Source organism: Myripristis murdjan, chromosome 2 (assembly GCF_902150065.1).
Source record: "Myripristis murdjan chromosome 2, fMyrMur1.1, whole genome shotgun sequence".
NCBI lineage: Eukaryota > Metazoa > Chordata > Actinopteri > Holocentriformes > Holocentridae > Myripristis > Myripristis murdjan.
The window spans coordinates 816,601-834,659 of record NC_043981.1 but is presented as its reverse complement, the minus strand read 5'-3'; the positions used below and the strand labels follow the sequence as shown (position 1 = coordinate 834,659).

The window sequence follows — 18,059 nt, the reverse complement described above, 5'->3', positions numbered from 1 at the left end:
AGGGAAAGTAGCCTATGGTGCAGAGAAGGAAGGGTCATGAGGTCACCAAACCTGACAGGATCTGACAGAATGGGCTTATTAAATTTCACTGCAATATGCCCCCAAAAAATGTAAGATTTAAATTTGACATTGTGGCCTAATAGTGGTGCTAGAGGAAAGGCCATGGTTACCCCAACATTGAAACATTGCATGCTATTGGTAGGTTGATGTGTTCATCAAAATACATGGTAATCTGCCCAATACATTTTCAGATATCAAATTTTACATTTTGACCAAAAGCTGGCACTACAGAAAAGGTCATAGAGTCTCAAGAATCAAGAGGAATCTTCCTTTGGAGAGTATATAAGCACTCACCAAATACCATGCCAATCCACTGATTAGATTTCATGGTTTCTTGCTGACATTTTGGACTGTTGATGGGAATAGAAAAAAACATCATGAGGTCAAAAAAAGGTGCATGCTCTGCATGTCATTAGTTGCTCACTGAATTTCAAAAATATGTTCTCAATCAAATTTGATATTTTGAACAAAAGGTGCTACTTGGGGAAAAGCCATGGAGTGACCAAAATGGATAGGATTCATCCTCTAAGGAGCATAAATGTGCAAAATGTCACAGTAATCTGCCCAACAGATGCTGAGATATTGTGTACAAGTTATTTTTTCTGAAGATGATGCAAGGGGGGTAAGTGACATGAGGTCACCAAAACTGACAAGGTTCATCCTCATGGGATCATGAATGTGCTCAACAAAATTCACGGCAAACCCCCCCCCCCCCCCCCCCCCCCCCCCCCCCAAGATATGATGTCTTGGACCAGCACGCACCCTGAGAGCCCTGTCAGCAGAGCAAAAATTACAATACCAAGTACATTTTTTCATGAAGTCCTAATATATGTTTGTTTGGAGTATGTACATATACATATATCCTTGTGTTGATTTACCTGGGAAGTGAGGGTGACGCTGTTGGGGAGGAAGAGGAAGCAGCTGGGTACACAAAGACCTCACTGGGGGTTTGATTAGAGGGTCTTTCCCTAAAAGTCAGAAAATCAGAGATGGTAGTGTGAGACAGAGAAGATGATGACTATAGCAGGATTCAACAAACAAACCAGTGGTTTGATAGGCACCAGCTACAGAGGAGGACTAAACAGCTGACCCAGTTACAAAAAAAGGAGGGAACACAGCCAAAAAAGATGGGGTTAGGATATAAATGGGAATGGGTAATAATGTCCAGCTAAAAAAAAAACAAAAAAGCAAAAAAACATTTGAGCAGTTACATTAAGCTTTAAAGTAGGTCTGTCTGTGATTTACCTACCTGGTGTTTACCTGGTTGAGATTAGAGTGAACCAGGTCAGGCATGGCTGAGGGGGAAGTGCCTACTGTCGTCATGACAACCAGCTCAGGGTCCAGAATGAAAAGCTCTTCCTGAGAAATTTCTGATACGTAGTTTAGGTGTTCCTAATAAAACATAAGATAAAGGATGGTATAAGGTATACTGTACACCTAGCTGGTCATTATCACAGAATGAGATTAAAATCAGAATGTCAACACAAAGCAGATGCTTGCTGAACACTGTTGTGCTTATAAAAATGCACATAATGATGGGCTGCCACTCAGACACACATCTGTATGTACACATATCTGTGGACCCTCAATGCTACATCCATATAGGCCTATAAATCACAAGAGAAGTTACATATGATGGCTTGGATCTTTACTGGGAAGGAACTTTGAGTGTCGGACCTCCATAAAGTTTAACAGAATGCCACTGCTTCAAAGGAATACATGGCTGTGCACAGGACATGCAATACTCACAGACAGAAACAGACAGATAGATAGACATAGATATACAGTACTTGTTTTCTCTGATATCTGCTCCTATCATTGGACAAATCAAACAGTGGAGTTCTTTTAACATTCTAAAAAATGTTAGAGCTAAAAAGAACTTTTGCAAAGGGTCTACACTTCTTAAGCAGTTATTTAATAAGGTGGAATAAAAACTAAGAGGTACAATGACTCTAGAAGAAGTAGACTCGTGAGTCTTTCATGTGTTGATTTGAAGACCTTAGTAGCTAATGCAAATTTTAACGTAGTTCAGACTTGGGGGATAATATCCAGCCTAGATAAGACAGAGAGATAAGTTTGAGGGAAAATCAGAGATTCAGACAGACAGATAAGCTTACCTGTGCTCTGTCTATTCTGTAGAAACGATCTGCTGTTGTAGCTGGAGGGAGAAACAAAGTTACTGTGAAGTAATTACTGTGAAGATTTCAAGGAGAACACCTGCATAGGACTGGCTACATTAAGTTCAAATTTCCCCCCAAAATTTTGCTGTGCTCACCATCTACAATTAGATTGTTTAACATTTGCTTTATTTTTGTTATTTAGTCTTTTCAGCATATTTTCTGACAGAGATGTCCCAAGAAGATACAGTTTTGTGTTACACATGTTAGAATACAATTGTAAGGCAACATACGTTTGAAGGATTACTTCCTTGTGGAGGCATCCATTTTTTCCTGTGGCTGTCAGGTGATTGACATGAGGCTGATATTTGCTATAACGGTGTGACCTTTATTGTGATGGTTGTGACCATATCCACTCATGGTACTTTCTTACCTAGGCAGCGCTTCCTAAGAGGCAGCATGTCACACAATGGGTAGCAAAGCAACCAAGTGGTGGGGGCTACACTATTTCCAAGTTTCCCATCAAACGTTGATGGGTAACTTTGGAGACTCAGCAGAACAGCTGACGCTTCTCCATGTTGCCCTGAAAAGCTGAAGCCAACTCAACTTTTTGTAGCTCGTCATGCCTGTCATGCAGCAACAAGTGTAAGGCATGCATTTGTATCTTCATCTCGCTAGCTTTTAAGCTGACTTGTGGCCTGTTGGTTTGTTGCCCATTGTGTGAATGTAACAGTCAACTATGGAGGAAAATAATGCAGGAAGCAGCCATATCCACACTGCTTTCTTAGCCCTCGTCCTTCAAACATGCACAGTTTAACTCCCTTTTTAGTGAAGCAATACACAACAGGTGTTAGGGTTAGGGTTATGTCTTCTAATGTCTCCAAATGTCTCATTAGAGACATTAGGAGACATTAGACGACATGGCAGGGTTAACATGGACAAGCATTGTATAAGTAGATAAAAAGACAAAGTAAATGTTTTGAGTATTTGGAAAGGGGCGGGGCAGCCTGTTAGATGTGAGATTTCCAATTCAACTGGGGTGAAAAACGCAGCCCGACGCTTCCCCGTTGCCATGGTGACTCGTCAAATCGGGGCTCCATTGACGCTGTCTTTTTATAGCTGTGGTGCACGCGTTTAACTCCAGGTGAAGCTACTCCGAGTTGATCAAACTAACTCAAATCAGCTGTTCTGGAACCGGAAACTCAGAGTTTCCTCTCTCAGAGTAGATCAACTCAGAGTTTGGGGTAAGAGTCAGAGTTTGTTGAACCTGCTTCGTGAAACAGACCCCAGATGGTTTGTTCTACCGCAATTTATACCTCAGCAGGAAGCATGTTTTATTTTTGACAAATTTGTGATTGAGGAATGTTTAAGCCATGCTTAAGTTGATAACATAAAATAAATTAAACATTACCAGCACTTTCTGTGATGTAGCTTGCTTCTAGTATGCCTGTTTATCATAGGATATCTTTAAAATTGGTCTTTTTCATTCAGTAGTAGCCTAGTAACAGGGTGTGGGAGAAGAATCACCTTTTTCCAGTTCCCGCATATTTCGCATCTTTTCGCATATTTCACAACTATTCGCATACTTCGCAACTTCCCGCAATTTCACAGCATAAAATGACATAAAAACCCCACATATTTAATCACATAATCAAGGATTTTAGCCCGCGGCATCAAGGATTTTAGTCCGCATAATCAAGGATTTTTGGCCACGTTTTTCTGGAGGGTCTAGTACTTCAATCATTAAAAAATAAACTGTTCTGGAATTACTTCATGTGGAATTAAAGGAGCTCAAAGCGAGTCTCGAGTACAGCCAGTCGCAAATCAAAACTCTACAGGTAGAATACAAAGAGCTAAGACTCACAGTCAACACACTCCACCCAAAACAAACACTTGAAAGAGACCATTCTAGACATCCAAGACCTATTACTGTTAAATTTGAACATTACAAACAAAAAGTGATTGTCAAGAGTTGAGGAAAGGAACTAAAGGGAACTGCCTACAGCATGAATGATCAGTACCCATGGGAGATTCAGGATAGAAGAAAGAAATTACTGCCAATCATGAAACAATACTGTGAAAAGCGAAGAACCACACTGACTGTAGACAAACTTGAGTTTTTTCAACACGGTTTTTGAAACATGTCTATCTTTGTGCTGTCAAAGTGCACTTTGTTACAATGTAGATCATGGCAGTCATCAGTGTACATCTATTTTACACTATAATCATAAAGCAGAGTAATATATAGCTTAACATAAGAATGCTGTTGTACTAAATATCAGCACTCATGGAATGCCTCTGGTCCAATCAAATCCCTCAGTCAGATCTAACTGCTGCATAATGCCTAATTATCTAGAAGATGCTTTCATACAACAATGTACAAGAATGAGTGGCAACAAATGGTTTCATCTGAAGGGAAGAAAAACTGGCTCTCATATCTCAAACTACACTGACTGTACAGACAGACATCAAGAAGAAGGGACACTGGGGGGACCTGAGACCACTGGGACTCATTAAAAAAGCACACACTGGACTAGACAACCTTGAACTTGACAGGTTGTTAGTTAAGATGTTCACAGCTTGCTAACATAACACTAGCACTAGCACTACTGTATGTAGTTACCGCTTGCAATAATCATTATATTTAAATTAAATTGCAAAGATTTTATTATGTGTTGTTCCTGCAATCCAACTATTAATTTTGAGTAAAACTTTCTCACTTACTCATGTCAGATGATATCTTCCAAAATCATAAGGAAAAATTAGCAAATTAGCAAAAAAATTACCATAACATTAGTAAATAATTATCAAATAATAATTGACAAAAAATTTGGGGAAAAAGGGAAAGAAAAAACTTAAAATAAAATGACCAGAAAATTCACAAAAAGTACCTGCAAGCAAACAAACAAACAAATACAAAAGAAAAAATATTTATAATCATTAAAATGATATATTTTGAGGTCAAATCAGTTTGGACTGAAGTCAGATTTCTTGTGTTTGAGGCTCCATTCAGACACCTACAAACATTTACAAACATTTAAAGTCTTCCTCATTCTGCTGAGGACCCCATGGAAGAGCCTCAGGGACTGCACTTTGAAAACCACTGTTCTGCCTACCAACCACTCCAAGTGTGCTTGATGGGCATTAATGAGCTCACAGTGCCTTGTAGGCTTGCGCATCGTTAACCGGTTACATTTGGGAACCGGTTCTTAGTCAAATGATTCTTTGGAATTGCTAACAAAAACCCTTTACGATTCCACTATCAATTCTTCCCGGGCTGCGCCGCCACTATAAACAAACGTACCCCACTTGCAAATTTGCGATGACGTCACACACAAGCTGCTTCTTGTTGTCAGTGCAGAGCAGAGGTGAGCTGAGCTACCGGCTGCCACACGTGGTGCAGAAATGTCGGCGTCTCGGCAAAAGCGATCAAAAGTTTGGTTGTACTTTACACAGAAGGGCGACACTTCGGGGATCTGCATCTGTGATGCTTGCAAGAAGCCTCTTTGTGCCAAAGGTGGTAAATACTGCCAATATGACTAAGCATTTGGCCACAAATCACGGCATAAAACTTCAGCCATGCCGAGTGTTTGATGCACTCAGCACCACGAGGGAGGATGACAGTGGAGCTGGGACTAGCGTAGGCACAGCAGGTAAAATTAAACAACTGGCTAACGTTAGCCTCGTGTGGTAATAATGATAAAAGCTTGGTTAATTTAGCGCCACTATTCATAATTTCTGTAACCAGCTTTCACTTGTGCATTTTGCATTTTCCATCCATGTTATTTTAGATGATAGCAGAGGCAGTCAGAGTCAGGCTGTTAGTGCTAATACCATATTGACCCGTATAAAAGACGACCCTGATTTTAAGGGGACCCCTCTTTTTCAGGACCCTTTTTTGGAAAAATACTTTTTATATGGACAAAATCTTGTTTGAATAAAAAAGCCACCGGCCGGCATCAGGCGGGCCGGCCGCGCCCACCCAGTCAGGTCTGCTGGATCTGACAGGTGAGCGGCGCACACAGACTGCCATATATACCTTTCATCATAAATCAACTTTTGTTCATACACGGCTGCAGCAGCACAACAGACAATGACACAGACAACACGGTTGATTATTGACGGAGCAATGCGGCCATTTGCCGGTAATCATGGCATCAGGCGAGCCTACCTACTGGTTTACATATGCAAGTACAATACATGTGTATTTGCTTGGACCCCCAATACTAGACAAGGGCGTTTTTTCAGGGCATTTTCAATGGAAAAATATCGTCTTATATTCGGATGAATATGGTACATTCACTTTAATAAGTAAATAATTCTCACTAAGATTTATATTAATAAACCTGAGATTTATTTTAATAAACCAGGTTGCATTCTTTTCTGTACTCAATTCTCATGTGCTACTGGTTTGTCAGCCTATTTGGGAATCGATGAGAGAATTAATAAATAATCGGATCGATAAGCAGGAATCAATAAAGCATCAGAATCGCTACATCCTTATCAATATCCATCCCTAGTGCCTTACCACCCCACTAGAGCACTGCTTTCCCAAAATGCAGCCTTACTTGTGGTTCCTAGAGTGTCCAAAAGTACAATGGGAGGCAGAGCCTTCAGCTATCAGGCTCCTCTCCTGTGGAACCATCTCCCAACTTGTGTCCAAGAAGCAGACACCCTCTCTTCACTTAAGAGTAGGCTTAAAACCTTCCTTTTTGATAAAGTTTATTATTAGGACTGTCCCATAGTTATGCTGCTATAGGGGCCCTCCCATGATGCACTGAGCTCTCTCTCCTTCCTCACATATCCATATTCCATTAATGCATATTACCAACTGGCCATCTTGTCCCTCCCCTGGTTTTCTGCTCTCTCCTCTTCCTTCTCTCTTGCTCTGTTACTTTTCGGCAGGTATTTCTGCCTCTGGAGCTGTAGAGTCTGCATTCGTGATGGCAAAGCTCCTGCTGTTCCCACCATGATCCTGATCAACACCCATTTTTACAATATGGATTTTAGTTGTCATTTGTCATCTTATTACTACTCCAATTATTAGTATTACTCAGTTCTTCTTAGTATTCTCGCTACCAGTGTTCCGACTACTACTACTACTAATATCAGAAGTTTTATTATTATTGCTACTAGTGTTATAATGATTACTGCTGTTGTTGCAACACTATTATTATTGTCATTACTGCTATTATCACCACTATATTACCATACAGCCCTATGTTGAACTTGCATCGTTCTGTCCTGCAATCTGATCCTCCCCCCTCCCTCCTCCCTCTTCTCTCTCTCTCTCTCTGTCCATCTCTCAACCTTTCCAGTTGAGGCAGATGGCCGCCCACCCAGAGCTGGGTTCTGCTCGAGGTTTCTGACCCTGTTAAAAGGGTTTTTTCTTCGCCACTGTCGCCCATTTTGGTCCATGGATTTGGCCAATATCTGCTGGGTTTCTGTGAGACGCATTGAGATAATGTTTGTTATAGTTTGACGCTATACAAATAAAATTGAATTGAATTGAATTTACTTGTGTACCCCCCATTCACACACACACTGTTGGCAGAGGCTTGCATGCAAGGTGCCTGGGATTCAGTGTCCTGCATCGGGATCACTTTGACATGCTCTGTGGAGAATCTGCCGATCGAACCAGGAACCTTCATATTACTAGGCGACAAGTTTGTAACTGTAATTCATATGTATTTGTTAAAGAAAGAAGTAAATGTTTGAAAAATAAAAACTTTTAATCAACACTTTTATATGTACACACACTCACAGAGGTGGATTAACACATTAGCTAGTCTCTAGGGCTGGTCTAGATTGAAATATGCTCTGAGGACTCCCTCTCTGTTGCTCTCTCTCTCTCACACACACACACAGACACCCACATTAATTACCTGTATATTTCTCAAGGGTATACCTACTGTCTCACTCTGTTTTGTGTGTGTGTGCGCACATGCAGTGCACACACACACATGCACACGCACACAAAACTTGGAAATACAGTTGATCTCTGTGTGTATGTATGCGTGAGTGTGTGAGAGATGTGTGTGAGAGAAAGACAACAGTGAAATTGTGTCTTGATGTGTGTGTGTGTGTGTGTGTGTGTGTGTGTGTGTGTGTGAGTGACCCATAAACATTACTACAGGAAGAGCCATTGAGAGAGCGAGTTGCATCAACTCTGTTTACTCCAATAGGCCATTTTATTTTAGTTTTTATTTATTTATTTAATTTTTTTTTAACAGCAACAGTGGATTGTGGAGCCTGTCAATAGTTCCCGGAAGTTAGCAGGAAGTGCTAGCAGCCATAGAGTTGCAGCAGTGGACTTTTAAAAGTTAAGAAGTTTAAAGAATCAGATTTTATATTATCAGCACATCTCAATCAAATTAACATGTGCATTAAAGCATGTTAGTGGATTATCCACCACTAAATTAGCAGATTTAGGGAACGTTAATAGATAATATATTAGGTTAAATAAGTTAGCAATACATCACATTAACCACAAACAACCTATTAATTATATACACTATTCTCTTAATGCTATTTCATCCAGCATTGTATAGTTAGAGAAAAGGTCTTCTAAATGTGATTTTTTGCAGCGTGAGGAGAGTTAAATATTAATCAAAAGAAACACTGGGAAAACTAACAAATTTATGAGATTAAAAAACTCAAACATTTATGAGAAAAAAACTGTTTTTCTTTTATGTTTTGGTCAAGAGAGCACATTGCTTGACAAAGTTGGATCAGCCATACACTGCAGATGTTGCTGCTTGCTGTCTATCAGGCGTGCAGCTGATGACCTCATCAGATTCTACACTGTAATTCCTACAGTCAGTCAAGCACATGTTGCAAATGTTGCAAAAATAAAATGGATGGATGCACTGCCATCAACTGGGAACAGGAGAGGAGTTCCTCTCCATTTGGATTCCCCATTTCTAATGAAAATACAAAAGCTTAAGAAGCATCAGGAAGGAGGAAAAGGAGAGAAGCACAAAAAGGAAACTATAATTGTGGAAAGTGTAAATTTCAAACAGTGTTGTACTTACAGTCTAGGAAACACCACTTGGGAGACAACTTCTGTGAGGAAAGGCTCTTTGGTTTGGCTGCTTCCTCCTGCATGACAGACACATCAGTCAGAACAGGTCCAGTTCACATTCAGTACCTTGGAAAGCCTGGAACCAATGAACTCCAAGGAAGCAGATTTAATTCAACTTTTTTTCCTGCTTTCTAATTTTGGCACATTTGACTTGATAATTTTATGGATTACAGCAAACCACTGTCATAATATAGTTAATAATATTTCCAGTCCAGGCAAAATAGGCCAGAAATAGGTCAAAGAGTTGAGATTTGTGAAAGGACCAAAACTGCTCTACATTTGCAGTCTGATGCCCTGAACAATTTTCAGAAATAAAGTCACCACAAAAATGGCAGTGATCTGCGGTGGCAGCCAATTTTCTTTCCTCCATTGCCCACAAATGCGTTTTTCTGAGAAGACCACCATGATAGGGTTGAAAAATACGTGTGCAAATACATTGTGATGACAAGACAAGAACAGTGCTTAAATAAAATTTGTGTTGGTGTTAAAACAGTGCTAAAACACCATAACCTGTTAAGAATATCATGCACTGGTAAATTATATTGTTAACATGGCATTGCATAAGTTTGGAACACATATTAATGTTCTTTGAATGTTACTTTATACTGGAGTGGTGTTATTTATTTAGTTATTTTTTGAAGAATGTTTTTGAAGTTAAATATTTAAAAAGACAAAGTATATGCCAGTCTTGCTTAATGGGATGTTTAAACTTTGATGCTCAATATCTCTACAACTGCACCTTCACTCAGGTGGAACCTTTAATTCTAAGTTCATCTTCCCATGTCCCTGCTCATCATAGAGAGTGAAATGGCAGCGCTCTCAGTTTGTGTCAGTCTGTTTCTTCAGTCTGCACAGTTCTGACAGTGGGTTCAAAATTTTGGCAAAATGGCTTTCTATTGGTTTACTGTCTCTCCATTTAACTTAGAATCTCACCATCTTTTCTCTCTAGCAGTAAAACAGACATTTTTGGGGGCATGCTGATTTTATTAATTAAGTAATTTATTTATTTATTTTATGTCAAATCAGCCCTTAAGTTAATGCATTGTTATACTTTCATTTAGGCACAGATGGGTTTCAGACTGCTAGATGGAAACAAACCAAGTGGGTGTCATAATCAGGGCAAAAATTGGTACAAAAGTGGGACTTTGGAAGAGAAAAATTAAATGCCTATATCTTTTAATGTTGACATTCATTATACTCTTTTGGAGTTTATATCAACAGTCAGTGGCAAGCGTACCAGAGTTCAATTCAGTCAAATTAAATATGTCAGGTGTGAAAGCACCCTTAGAGGATGCAGCACTAATTCTCTCTCTCTCTCTCTCTCTCTCTCTCTCTCTCTCCAGTGAATAGAACACAGGCCTGACTACACAAATCTGACTTGGTGTGAAAAACAGACAAGAACATTCTATTACACCATCACACCAGGTGACGGTTGTAGTTGGGTGCTACAGTCCTGTAAAAGTCAGACTTTGTTCCTCTAAGCAGGCATCACTGTAATGATTCATTCTTTGCATATGTGCACACAGCTGACTCATTTCTACACTCCAGCTGGATGGCAGAACGACAAATAAACTTTGCACATTGGTTTAGGGTTCCAACAGGGTTTATCCACCACAGAGAACTCAGAGACGGCTGCCTTTCTCAAATTGTGGCACTAAGCACCCTGAAAGACACTGCCAAAGAAGTCAGACTGAGTCGGACCTTCATCACACAGGTGAATCTTAGCTCCCCAGCTCACATCCAGACAATTTACCAAGTGAAAACCCACTTTTGTTTTGACTGCAACTGTTGAATCTCAAGACGTTTTTCAAGAGATTTGGATAGAATGAAGACATATTGTAGGATTATAAGCAAAGTATTAAAGACACATATATAGTCATTTGCACACACTGCTGCAGTTCTAATGTTGCTGCAAAATGGCAGTGGAGAGGTGGGGGTAGGGAGAGAGAACTGTTTCTCCAGCAGTAGCTGCAGTGCACACCAACAACCACCAGGTGCCACATATAAGCACTTGCAGACAACAGCCTGTCTTCTATCGCTCTCTACTCTCTCTTGCTCTCGGTGGGTGTGTTGTGTGTGTGTGAGATGGAGAGAGAGTGGCCCTAAGATGTAATTACTTGTTGATTATATTTCTGTGATCAAAATCCAAGATAAACATCTAACCTGTAAGTAGCAGTACTATATTTGTCAGTCTCAATGTAGACAAAACAATGTTTTTAAAATTTTATAGCAACACAATTTCGACACAAAAGCTCACTTGGTTAAAAATGAGCAATTTTGGCCTTTAGATCACTAACATCAGCAAACAGCATTCAAATCCCCAGTGAAGCTCGGACACTCCACATAGAGTTGAATCAAGGGCAACTGGACTTGTCTGGACAGACTGCCATGCAAGGGTCACCACATTACTAAGTGACACTAACACATAAGAAACAGAGGTGAGATCCCATCAGTGGATACAAGAAAAAGGCCACAGATTGACAACAAAAACTACAAAAATCGGGAGCTATCAATCATGAAAACAAACAAGTCCAGTTCCCCTCAATTCAACTTTATGTAGATAACCATGACCTGGATAACTGAGAACCTCCAGAGATGTGTGAAGCTTTTGTTCTGGTGTTGTTTCCCCTCTCTTCCTTTCTCTCACTGCTGTTACTACAACAGAAATGGGAGAAAAAAAAAAGTTATCATTTTGTCCAGAACTCATGGAACCAGAGTTTTGTTGCAACTCAACAACCCCCACCTCAAAGTGGCCCACGGATGATCCATGGATTGGGTTCTTTAATTGTTTTTGTTGTTTTTCCATAGGCCAGCTTTATAACTGGGGAATCCCCGAAGTCCAGGAGTGATGGCCATATAAGGTAACATGCGTCACACAGCAGGCACACATGCATCTCCTCCTCAATTAGTTGCTAATCACACAAGTTTGTTCATTGTAATGCGTCTGTGGGTGTGTAGTTGCTAGCCAATACCAGCACGCAGTGCCGGATTGATAACACATCCAATAGAAAACGATGGAAGCGGACTGCGGAAAACAAACTAAATCTAGCACGGAGAAACGCCAAACACACACAGCTCATTCCAGAATGGGAGTGAATGTGGGGTTGGCTTCCACCTGCTGGTGAGCACTGAAGGAGAGGATGAGGCTGACGAGTGACACCATGTTGGCCTGTTTGCTGTCTGACAGGTAAGTGCTGGCGGCCAACATTTTTTTTTCTAGGATGGTGGCGGAATGATTTACATTCCATTCCATCGCCATCCTGGGAAACAAAAACTTGCTGCCGGCAGTTTTCTTAGCCAGGAAGGAGAGGCCAACTTTGAATGTTGCGTTTACAAACCGCAACCAAAAAATCCAACCCATTCTGCCTTTAGATTTTAATTACTAATATAAGATGGGTGCAATTACATGTCGACCTGTTCAGCCAGAGGTCAAGCACTCGGCTGCCACCTAGCGTCTACAGTTAGCAACTGCAGCCCACACAATCCCATCTTTTGCTGCCGCGACACTGGATAAGAGCGTGTATCATGTACCAAGGCTGAGTCCTGGCAGTGTCCTGGGTTCTTATTCGACCTCAGGCCCTTTGCTGCATGTCATCCCCTGTCTCTTCCCTGCCTTTCCTGTCTCTCTCTGCTGTGACTGTCAAATAAAGCAGAAATGCCAAAAAAAAAAAAAAAAAAATCTTAAAAAAAAATAAATTGTGGGGAATTTTAAGTGTGTAAATTATTAAACTATGCAGGCCTAAACAAGACTCTTAATTAAAACTGCAACAACAGTATTTACAAGATATTAGCTAGCTAACATTGTTTATCTGTGACACACAAACGAGAACAGTTGCTAGCCTATGGTGAAATGCTTCCATTCATCAACATCTACTGGGCAAATGGCTTCACATCTGCTGGTGTCGTGGTCACTACTAGCACGGCAAGATTTATTAATCATGTTATGCATCAAACCTGATTTAATATTATGTATTTGTAAGTTCACAATCTTGACTGATGGCACAAGAAGGGATGGTATCAAATTCAAGAACACCGATCATTGCTCTTGAGTGTCATATGGGGAAAATGACATCACACAGCTGTCAATCATCCTAGCCATATGCCCTGGCTTTAACCAACAAGCCCTGTCTCTCTCCACTATTACTATCTAATGAAGTAGAAATAATTTTGAATAAAAAGAAAAAAAAAGAAAATATGCATTATGATGTTGGCAGGTCTGGACCTTTCTTCTCGTCTGACTAGATGGATGGAAAGATAGTCTACTGATCATCAGTAATAAAAAGGATTTCCCACATTTCCATGTTGGCATTCATTTTTGATTCTTTCCAAGTCAACACAAATACAAGGTGTAAACCTAACTCTTTATATAGCAGTCAGTTATTGGTTATAGCTACATGCATAATTTTGATCATTTTGAATGAATTCCCCCCAGTTGAAGATTCCAGATGAACTGGTTTTGGGTGATGCTACAGAGAAGAATCAAATATTTTAACATGGAGTGTTCAATGAAGGCCATGGAGATTCTTAAATCTGCCAACAAGAAAATTGGATCCTTTTACTCTTGCAGACACTTTATATCACTTCCTCTACGTTGATGAAAAGTCATGGAAATAATTTTCCCAAGAATAAGCCTTAGAAGGTGTCTGTTTAAGCTTTTACATGGCAATGTGCTGCTGATATTTTCCTGTTGAAAGGCTTATGAAAGGTTCATGTGAGTCCTTTTTCACAAAACAACATTTAGCTGAAGAGTGGCTAGTCAGTTTGAGGTCAACCCATGCTTGATGTGTAACTATTATGTAGACCTCTTATTCAAACAATGGGTGACAAAGCAACAGGAAACAAATAATTTTCAATGGAAGTCAATTAACCCAAGAAAAGGGAACTGCCATATCTAGCTATGTGAATATCTGATTAATTTGGTTAAACCAATCCTGTTTGTCCAGTATTTTCATTAAAACTCAGTTATCATCACCATGTTGTGTGCCTCTAACATGATGAATATAATGCATTTTTTCTCATTAATATATGTATTTTTAAATTTAATTAAATTATGATTGTTACATGTATTAGGAGTATTACCCCAGGTGTCAATGAAAAGTTTTAGTGCCCTATAATAGTCTTAACACTGTCTCAGATGTTTTTCCAGTGTGACAAGAATACAGTTCTGCAGGAGAAAAATTAATATGTCAGGGTTCTTGGTAAGGAAATTGTCCGATAGAAAAATAAGATTAGTACAAAATTAGAAACTTTTGTCCAAAAATATCTATCTCTATTGGCCTTCAAAAATCTAGTGGCTTACTCACAGTAATCAAATTGTTTCTGCGCCCATATTGTCACACATCCTAGCAGAAATTAATTCTGTGCTAATACAAAAAACAGTCGCACCCATGCAAAGAAGTATTTATCTATGTTTTTATTATTTATGTGTGAGGGTTGTAGCATGTGCTGCCAAGTGTTTCCAATTAAGTCCTTCTGCCATTAAGCCATTTCTATTGTGTTTGCACTACATTTGGGTGACACACTAAACTTTTCCTTATGAAGCAAGACCAAAAGTTCATGTTTTTCTCATGGTGTTTGGAGGCAGGTGAGAGATTATGGGGACCAATGCTTTTTTGAAGTGTTATTATTATCTGGCAACAGTCTGTATATGAAGGGGACATCAATTTTCAAATGTGAGACTTTAATGAGGCAGAGTGAATCAAAGTGTTCCATTCTTTGTAGAGATGCTTATACAGCAAGAAAGCAGCCTGACAGTCAGGGAATCCTCTCCACTCCTTCAAACATCAGCATTCAAAAGCTGATGATGCCATGATAAGGAAAAAAGTTGAAAAGGCTAAATTTTTGGAGGAAAATTGCGTGCTTGCCTCAGGCTGAAAAAAATGCAGAAGTGAAGTTGCTCACGCAGTAACTTAAGGATACTGAAAGTGAATGAATGAAAACAGTGGTTGAAGTAATTAAAGCAACTGAAGCAGGAGTTGAAGTAGCTTAAGCAGTGCTTCAAGTATTTGGCGCACAATTTGAAGCAATTAAAGCAGTAAGTTAAACAGTAACTGATATGGCTAGTCGAACTTAAAGGTGTTGAAACTGTACTTCCAGTTGAAGCTAAATCACTGATCACTTGTTTGTGTTTCACAAAAAACATTTAAATTAAAACCTTTCACATTCTGTCTGTGTTTTGGCACATGTACAATGATCAACTGGACCACCTATGGGGACCAACGCTTTTTTGAAGTGTTATTATGAGCTTTTTTTCACAGTGCTACAATATCTGAGTTTTTGTTGCAGGGTTCGCAACTCCTCTAGCACCAGTGCTGCTTGCACAAAAAGTTACTGTACAGCCCTGCGAGTTCACGTAATGAAGAGTCCAATCGAGGTTACACAAAGAAAACAAGCAAAATGATGAAGAAAAAGTCTATTTTTTTTCAATTTCTCCAAACCTGTCTCGCAGACTGACAGAAAAGCTGGCTGAACTAAACACCTCGCCTCTCTCTCGCTCTGTTTCTCTCCTTGTTTGTCTCCACCTATCTCATCCCTGTCTGTCTGCTTCAGCGACAGAGTCTCCAGTTGAGTTAAATGCCTGCAGGCTTTAACAGTGAACCTGCAAACACTGAATCAAATGCTGAACTAATCGGACTGATTCTCTCTCTTCTTCTCTTCTCTTCCTTGTCCCCATTTCCTTCTCCTGTCTCTCTTCTCCATTCACTCCTGTACTTCCTGTTGCAGACAAAAACAGTAAAGGAGCTCCACCTGTTAGTTTGTTGTATTCAGGTCAGGCTGTTCTGATGAGACAACGCTAGCAGACTAAACTTAAAAAAGTCTTTCTCAACACTTTCACATATCTGGAATATGAGAATATACGATCCACGTGAAGCGCCCTACCCAAAAATTGAGGATAAAAATTGGGTTGTCGTCCAAAAGCAAAACATCTGTCTTTTGATCATAGTTGTATCTGCTAATATGAAATACATTTAATCAGAATTTTTGTCTTTATTGTTGTGTTATTTATTCATTGCCTTGTTCTGTCATGTCTTTATCTTCAAATACTGACCTGAACAAAACAATTTTCCCTTGTGGGACAATAAAGGGCATCTTATCTTATCAAATAGTAAGTTTATAATGAGAATTAATGCAAACATATAGCTTTCATTCTGGCTGTGTTCCAATAGCCAATAAGCTTCTACAAAGAAAGAAGAGTTAATTGTATTCATTTGTTTAGAGCCATTCCCATACCAACATCAGTAGTATAAGCAAAAAAAGCTTTTTGAGGGTAGGGGTTGTGTTTGTGTTTCAAGGTCACCAGATATGACAAGCAGAAAAAGCACTCACCAGGGCTTTGTTTCCCAATAACCATCTATTTTACATGTTAAGAACCTGTCAATTTCTCCATACGTTTACCAAAGCAGTACGTCTATACGTCTCATAACATTATCAGGGCCCAAACCACAGGGGAGCCTGAGAAACTTGGAGGGAGTACAGGGTTTTTCTTCAATATATCATTCAGAGGCAGCCGCCTTTCTTAAATTTCTGAAATGAAAAGCATCCTTTTTATGCTCATAGTAATAACCACTATTCTGTAAGCTACAGTAGAGTTTTCTAATTTGACTGCAATACTGACACAGCCTGTTGGGGCGCTGTACCATAACAAGCACAGTGTGCCCAAACAGGTGCTGCCCTAGCTAACCTGGCTAAACTCTGACTTGTTGCTTCACTACATTGTGCATCACTTGGTCTGTCTGTGGTTGGAGACTGTTCATCACATAGGTGAATCCTAATTTTCTGCACTAGAGCAACTTCATAAATTTGCCTCCAAAATTACATGACATGATCAAATTCCCAAACTTATATCCAGTCAATTTTCCAAGTCACAAGGAAAGTCACAAAGTTTTCAACTTTGCAACGATGGAATTTTGTCCAAGAGAGCTGGAGAGAATGAAGGCGACAGATGAAACATGATGACACAAACTGTTGTAATAAGTGAAGCATCAGCTCCTACTCCTTATTCACATTTCATATTACAGTATAAGGTAGTAAGCTGCACAGGTGGTCGATACATTGGAGGGACACATGACTGTACTTTATTGAGGTGTTATTAATGTTATTATTTTAATTAATAGGTCTTCTGCACTAAAAATGTCACAATTTTCATTACTGCTTAGACCTACATAAGCCTCACAGTCCTTTTTCTCTAGACGCAACTGAGTTATTGTAGGAATACTACAGAAATGTTATAGGTAACAGTCTGAACTTGTGCGATGGTATGGTTTTAATGTTGTTGGATTTTTTAAAACTTTTTTTTTTTACTGTCATACCAAGTGTTCGCAAAGTGTCATACAAATGCATCCTTGGATCGATGCATGTTTAGATCAGAACAAACTAAACCAGAGAGTTAGTTACACAATGCAGATTATCCCAACTTGTGCTTATATATATATGTATCTCAGATCTCCTTCTTCTCCATAAAGAAAGAGAGAGAGGAGAAAATGGGGGGAGAGTGAGGATTAATGTGTATTTTAATATGCAAACAAAGAAAATAACAGGTGAAATTAATCAAACTAAAGTTAAAAAAAAAAAAAAAAAAAAAAAAAAAAAGGTCGATATTAGTGCCAAAGCAAATCTAAAATTATTTTCTAACTCCTTGGAAAGTCCAGTGAGAGAAACCAGAGTCATCACTTTCTGGCCAAACAAGAAAGCCAAACAATTTTGGACTAAGAAGCTGCTTCATGTGGACGTCAGGGTGGACGGACTGCCAAGAAAAGGGCATGTCATGTCTGACAACTATCTCTCAAGTAAAATGCTGC

At 39.5% G+C, this 18,059-nt stretch overlaps 1 protein-coding gene across 4 annotated transcripts in view; it reads right to left on the bottom strand.

Moving 5' to 3' along the window:
* The window catches only part of dgkza (diacylglycerol kinase, zeta a), a 163,129-nt gene that overhangs the window by 24,819 nt on the left and 120,251 nt on the right, over positions 1 to 18,059 (bottom strand). For all 4 annotated transcript variants that reach the window (XM_030070454.1, XM_030070444.1, XM_030070425.1 and 1 more), the window contains 4 exons: positions 9,212 to 9,278; positions 2,178 to 2,218; positions 1,310 to 1,452; positions 939 to 1,028 (listed from right to left, as the gene is read on the bottom strand). In XM_030070454.1, coding sequence (XP_029926314.1) covers positions 939 to 1,028; positions 1,310 to 1,452; positions 2,178 to 2,218; positions 9,212 to 9,278 — 341 coding nt within the window. The remainder of the gene's footprint in view (positions 1 to 938; positions 1,029 to 1,309; positions 1,453 to 2,177; positions 2,219 to 9,211; positions 9,279 to 18,059) is intronic.